Source organism: Cynocephalus volans, chromosome 14 (genome assembly GCF_027409185.1).
Source record: "Cynocephalus volans isolate mCynVol1 chromosome 14, mCynVol1.pri, whole genome shotgun sequence".
In the NCBI taxonomy this organism is placed as follows: Eukaryota; Metazoa; Chordata; class Mammalia; order Dermoptera; family Cynocephalidae; genus Cynocephalus; species Cynocephalus volans.
Window position 1 is genome coordinate 51,692,684 of NC_084473.1, and position 7,355 is coordinate 51,700,038.

The following is a 7,355-nucleotide window of genomic DNA, read 5'->3' on the forward strand; positions in this document are numbered from 1 at the left end:
AACAACAATAAAAACATTTTTGGCCTCATAATACAGATTATCAAAAGCAAGGGCAACTCTGGATGGCAGAGGATGTTTATTAAAGCAGGATGATAAAACCCAAATTCCTTAATTTGGCATTCAATACCCTTTAGAATCCAGATCTACCACATATCTCCAGTCTTAACAGTGGTTTGGAACATGTCCAAAGACCAGCTCACAGTCATCCTTAATGACAATGTTTGCATTTTTCTCAAATCAATTTTTATCCAGAGTTTCCAGTGCATATCCTCAAAGCCTAAGTTAACCAAACACTCTTTCAAGTTGAGGCCAAGTGTTTCTCCAGGAAAAATGGCCATCAAGTGAGCTGTTTTAGTCTCACTTCAGAGTTACTGCATTGCAATGGTGGTGCTCCATGCACAATAGCAAAGAGCAAAATTACAAGTTACCAACTGACAGAAATCAGAGTTTACTCAAAAGCAATGTAAATGGCAATGCTAAATACACATGTATCAGTGATCTATAAACCCTCTTCCAGTTAGGTTAGTCTGTGTTTCTAACCATGCACATTTCTTGACTTTGTCATTACTTACATCAGTACTCTCAGTCACTCTGAATCTTCAAATTTATTTTAGCTCCAAAATCACAATTATTTAAGGAGTATATTTCTAAAATAAACAATACATTTTTAAAAGACAAACTTTTTATCATTGCCTGTTAGAGACCCCAAAAGATCTGAGTGTAGCCCACCTCTCCATTTCCACCTTACACCATTCTCCCACTAGTTTTCCCATTTTCACCTTACACCATTCTCCCACTAGTCTTATTCTCAAACATGCAAAGAGCTCATTCCTGCTTCAGGGCTTTTGCCCCAGGAGTTGTTTGGAAATTTTTGATCTCTGCAGCTCAAATCTCCTCAGAAAGGCCTTACCAACCTAAGAAGCCCCCACACATGCCAATCACTCTCCATTCCATCTTCCTTTTTATTTTCCTCATAACCCTTAACACTATTCAGAGTTTTTTATTTTTGTGATTATTATCTGTACTCCCCCCATGAGGAGTACCTGTGTTTTGCTTATTGCTATACTCTCAAAGCCTTCAACAGCGCCTATCTCTTAGCAGATAATCAATAAAGGGTTGAATTTATGAACAAACTCTCAGTGCGTTAAAAAATCCAGACATACTGAAATGGTTTAACCATGATCATGATAACGATGTTCTTATACAAAATGTTCCTTATTTATCAAAGGAACTAGTTTCCAAATGGGTATCATCAACGCAGAATTAGGGAACTATGTAAAGATAAAGTCCCTAAATAGGCAATATTCTATCTCCTTTGTCTTCTAAACTTAGTATTCCAACAGTGCAGATTCTAAGAGACAATGCTGTCACCTCCTAAACCCACAATATTCAAAGAACAGAACTCTTCTCTTTGTTCCCAAGCAGGAATACAAGATGACAAGATAATATGCTTTTGTTAATCATTAAATTTCCTGCTTAAAAATTTCTTATTACTTTATATTTTTCTATCTCACCGTGGCTTCCCTCAAATGTGTCTTTTTTAATCCAGAAAAAGGCAAGTTTGTGTTACTCCTCATCTTCTGAGCTCTACCATAGCGATTAGTGTTTTGAGTAGTGCCTTGGGGTACATCAATATCAAAATGTTATTCAGAAGCATCACAATTGGCTTATTTTCTCCACTGTGGAGAAGTGAATTGAAGAAAAACACTGTGTAATCTCAGACTGATTTTCTAAAAAATGAACCGCTTCTAAAAATCCTACAAGGCCACGAAGATTTCTCAGCAGGCAGTTACACCACCCGATTCTTGACCTTTTTTTATACTTAAAGAAAGGTCCTGCTGCTAGTAGGACATTTTCTGTCCCAAAAGTAACATGCTACTCACGAATGCATATAATAAGGTGCATTCTCAGTCTCTTAACAAGCTTGATTTTTTTTCCCTTCCAAAATAATTTCCCAAGATGAAAAGAGCAAAAAAACTATATTCTTAAAAATAAAAATGATAATTAAAATCAGGGAATTATGTGAATGAAAAGATTGGAAAACTATTTTGCAGGCCATACATATTTTGTCTCTGCCAACCTAAAACATGTAACTTCTAAAAAATAGTACTTCTAACCAATATATGAAAACATGTCTCAAAACATCTCATTAAGCCTCACGGTAAATCTGCCAAAAGTGTAATTAACCAATTCCCGGCTAGGCATCCACAAGATTTCCCTTCTTTAACAATGTCAACCATTTTGCCTTTTCTTTTTTCTCTAAGATTCTATTATGATGCATTAAGAGCCTGAGTCGATCCACACTAACAGTTAGCAATTCCTCTGACTCAGCAGCTGAGACCCTGGCAGAACTGCGCCCTTTCGGAACACAAGGCCCAGAGCCCGTTTTCTCTGACATGGTTTAGCTGGCGGGGAGTCGCCACATCACACCCGGGTGAGCTGGGCGGTGGCAGGACTTCGCCAGAACTCTCTCCTTCCCAGTTCTCCACGCACCCCACCACTGGAGGCGCTCTCCCTTCACCGCAGTTGGGTCAATGTGGACGTTTTCCACTCGGTCAGCTCCCCACAAGAGCAAGGGGAGGAGGAGGGGGAGAAGCTCAAGGGGCTCCCACACCACGGAGAGGGTGAGGCGGCGGACCGGGGCTGAATGCAAGCAAAAAGACCTTCAGCGAAACTGCACCTTTTCCCTGGAAGCAGCCCAGACGGGCAGACAAAAGCCCCTCCTAAAAAGACTGGGGCGCCAAGGCCTTTCCATCTTCACGCCGAAGCCAAGCCAGCCCAGTGAACCCAGAACCCTAGTTCCTCTATACACACCCATCTTCTACTAGGGGTGGGTGCCTAACTTCCCGGAGACAGTGGAAAGGGGACCCGAGGGAAGAACGTGGGAGCGGGGCGGGGTGCAAGTGTTCCCCGAAATCCAGACAATAAAAAACAAGCCCGGTCTTCTGCGGCCGCCCCACCCTTCTCCCCGCGCCTCCCACCAGCGGGGGCGCCAGCGCCCCGAGGTCCGCAGACAAAGCCCCCTCCGGGCGGAGAGGAGGGCCCTGCCCGAGGCATCGAGGGCTGCACACAAAAGAGGGAGGGGCGGGAGGGCGCGGCACTCACCCACTGAGCCCGAGGAGCCTCTGCGCTTGGGCGCGGCCGGGGTGGAAGGGGGCGCGGCGGGAGCCGGGGCGGGCGGGGTCCACGCGGGCTCGGCCTGGGGGCTCACGCCGGCTGGGGGAGGAGGGCGAGGTCTGGCCGGAGGCTCGTCGTCCTCGGGGAGCTTGGAGGGCGAGACTGCGGCAGCGGACGGAAGGGATGGCGCGGGCACGCTCGACGACACGGGACTCGGGTCCCAAGACGGCTGCCGCTCAGGGGCGGCGGGGGGCGCGGCCGGCAGGGGCCCCCGGGGCGCCGGGGGCACGAAGTCATTTCCGAAGTCCAGCAGGGGCGCGCTGGCGGCGGGGGCGGTGGGCACCGGGGCCGCAGACAGCCCGGCGGCGGGCTTCCTCTCCAGCACCTCCAGCTCCTCCAGGTCTTCGTCCTCGTCCTCCTCTTCGTCCTCGTCCTCCTCTTCCTCCTCGTCTTCTGGGTCCCTCACGAACTGGTACTTGAACGCAGGCTGAGGCCGGGGCGGACTGTCCGAGGACGTGGAGACCAGAGGCGACTGGTCCAGGTCTTCCATGGCTGGCGGGTCGGAGATGATGCTGCAGCTGCTGTCGCTGCCGGGCAGCTTCTCCTCAGCGCCGCGGACGGTTGTGGGGGTTGGGAAGCACTGGGGGGCCGGGCCAACCGAGCTGAGGGACCTGCAGTGGCGACGGCTCCCAGAACAATGAGACTGCTCCTCCTGCCTCCGCTCCCGTGATGCGCCACCCGTTCCGTCCCCAGTTGCCGCCGCCGCCGCCCAGACGAGCGAAGGAGAGAGGCCAGCCGACTCTCCGCCCAGTTTGGCGCGACTCACCCTCCCCCGCGGGGAAGATAGAGACTGGCGCGGGAGGGAGCGAACCAATCGGCTACGGGATAGAGAAGATGGGCAGCCAACCAGCCCAACAGAAAGGGAAGGAGATGGAAGTGGGTGGGACTTATGCGCTTCCTCTCTCTACCGGTTGGGGTTGGGTTCGATGGGCGGGGTCTGGAGCTGGGGGCTCCACCCTCCACTTTGGGTAGACGTGAGTTGGAGGGGGCGCGTCTTGGCCTTGCTCGCAGCTGGAGGTCATCTGTCGTTAAGAGTACTGCGAAAGGGGACGGGCTGTGCGGGTCTTCTTGGAGAGGTTCCTGGCGCGCCACCGGAAGGGCGTTATCCTGGGGCACTAGGGGTGGAAACTTTCCTCCCAGGAGAGGAAAAAACCAGAGTGGCGAGAGGTACTACCTGGACTGTGAAGTAGGCCCTAAGGAATTTTAAAGGTTTTGAAATAAAATATTTCACTGCTACCACCACGACCCTTAAAAAAAAAAAAAAAAAAAAAATTATTTGACAATTTTAGGCTCACTCCCAGTGAAAACTGCAGACCCTGGAATGAGGTTGGCAAAACAGAGTTAGTTGTACTAGATCATCTGGGGATCTGGGGTCAACCATTTGAAAGTCTGCTCCTCCAAACAGTTTGGGGCTCTGCCTGCTGCTGGACTCTTACAGGGTAGGAGAATGAGTCACCCAAAAGGCGAGAGGGAAGGAGGGAGGGAGGAAAAAGGAGACAGAAAGATGCCTTGGAAGGCAAATTTGGTTCACATTATACATTTCAATCACCTTAGGCTCATGAGTCAACATTTCAGATGATTCAGGCTTTCTGGGACTCAGGAAGCCCAATACTCATTGGTTTGATAGGCGGGAATGTTGCATATCCCCATTCCACATTTCCCATAACTGAAGAATTTAAGAAAGTGGTTGCAGAATATATAAACATCAGCATTCAGAGGTTTAAAGAGCCCTTTTGTCTTTCTGATATATCTTTCAAAAATATTACTACGTGTCCATTCTGGAGGCCCCAGAGAGAGGAGGATAACCTGCTTTCAAGTTGCTTACAATCTAAACCTGCACTGTCCAATACCTTAGCCACTGGCTATTTGTGGCTATGAAGCACTCAAAATGTAGCTAGTCTGAAATGAGATGTGCTGTAAGATTAAAATGCACACTGGATTTTGAGAATTAGTACCAAAAAAATGTAAAATACTGTATGTCAATTTTCATATTGGTTACATATTGAAATTGATAATATTTTGGATATATTAGGATAAGTATAATATATCATTAAATTAATTTCACTTGTTTCTTCTTACTTTTTAAAGCAGCTTCTAGAAAATTTTAAATACATATATGGCTCACATTATATTTCTTTTGGGTGGCGGTAGTCTAGATTAATGGTTAAGAAATTTTGATTGCCATGGGTAATCACTGGTTATTTAAGAAAATTCCTAGCTCCAACTAATTCATATTACCCTATGCTTAATTTGGGTATTAAAGAAGAAAGGTGGAGGTTGGAAGGGAGGGATGAATAGCTGGAACACAGGAGATTTTTAGGGCAGTAAAACTGTTCTGTATGATGCTGTAATGTGGGTACATAATGTTATGCATTTGACAAAACCCATAGAACTGTACAATAGAAAGAGCGAACCCTAATGTAAACTATGGGCTTTAGTTAATAATATATCAATATTGGTTTATCAGTTGTAACAAATGTATCACATCAGTGCAATATGTTAATAATAGGGGAAACTGTGATTGGTGGGTAGGGGTGAGAGTATATGGGAACTCTGTATTTTCTATTCATCTTTTCTGTAAACCTAAAACTGCTCTAAGAAATAGTTGGTAAATTTTTAAAACATGAATAGTAGAACAAGATTTCCTGGAGATGTTACCTGATAAGGCTAATTATCAACAATATGTTTAAGACCTAGCACATCAGTTTCACCTGAGATGAACTGGCTTTATTTCCACAAAATGGTTGTGAGTTGCTTTGAGTTTGTTTGATTTTATTTTTTTGGTGGGGTTGGGAAGAGTAGAAAAAAGTATTGGTGTAGAATTTGGGGGCCAGAAGTTAAGCTAATTTAGAATTTTAAACAAAACAGATTCCTACGATGATGAATAAACTAGTCATATTTGAAGTCTTTGTCAGAAATAATCCAAAATGTGCATATTTTCAACTAATTGCATAGATGTACAAAAATATACTAACAAAATTTTATGGTATGAACTTTTTCCATTAAGTCACAGTTTGGTTATCAGCAGTTCAGTCTTCCCCATACTGTTTGTTTTTCCCACTATAATTGTTCTGAAATCTCTTAATGGAAAGTTTCAGTTTCATATATTATTTGTAAGTTGCTTATATGATATTTCTGCATTCATATGTCTCTGTACCTGCCACTACCAAAATAGTCTCAGGGGAATATCTAGTTTAATAAAAGCTTTATAAAAGAATGATTATAGAAAAATGGTAGATTTACAAATTTAATAGTAAATAGCAGTAAATATTGAGGCAATAATATAAGCACTCTGCTCTGATGCAGAATAAAAACTTTAAAATTTATATTATTGATCTCAGTGACATGGAAAAATTAAGTATTTGATGGATGAATAAGAGTAACGAGCTTACCCAGTGTTCACAGAATGATCCACAAAGCATAAAGAAAGTTGCTACAGTACCAGAATTAAAAGTAGAGCTAGTTACACATTACTGTAGCTAGATGTAAATATCACTCTCACTAACAAGAAAATTCTAGTGAGCATTTGAAATGGTTAAAGGAAGAATACAAATTCTAGAGCTTGATAGTTTGAAAATAATTATTCAATGAATTATCTTTGAAAATGCCTTAACCAGAAGAAGATAAAAATTTCTAGTTACCACTGGGTAGTAATTGTTCTCATTGAGAACAACACTACAAAAGATCCATTCAGCCTGGTAGAATCATAGAATCTCAGAGTTGGAAGGACTTTGAGAGGTCAGCTTGACCAATCTCCCTTCCATTACAAGAATTCCATACAGAAGGTTTTCTAAAGTTATTCATCTGTGGTAGATTAGAAAATGGCCACAAACTCTGCAATAACTCCCATCAAAAAGGAAATCAATGGCCATTTATCTCAGTTGGTTAGAGCATGGTACAGATACCACCAACGTCCAGGGTTCAATCCCTATACCAACCAGCATCAAAAAAAAAAAAAAAAAAGTGAGGTTGATTTCTCTGCTTCTTCTGAGCTGGCCTTGTTTCTTGACCAATAAAATGCCCTGGAAGTGAGTTCCAAGCCTAACCAGCAGAGGCATTGCTGCTTCCACTCTCACTCTCATGGAATTCTGAGTTCCTATGAAGAAGCCCAGACTATTCATCCTGGGAGATGAGAGACACGTGGAGAGAGAGACCTGGCGTACCAGCCGTAGAGCTGA

General features: G+C 44.3%; 1 protein-coding gene across 1 annotated transcript in view; it reads right to left on the reverse strand.

Moving 5' to 3' along the window:
• RTN4 (reticulon 4) overlaps positions 1–3,916 on the reverse strand; it is a 68,540-nt gene extending 64,624 nt beyond the window's left edge. Inside the window, exon 1 of the mRNA XM_063078029.1 lies at positions 3,106–3,916. Coding sequence (XP_062934099.1) covers positions 3,106–3,667 — 562 coding nt within the window. The 5' untranslated portion in view covers positions 3,668–3,916. The remainder of the gene's footprint in view (positions 1–3,105) is intronic.
• Positions 3,917–7,355: the final 3,439 nt, after the last annotated feature.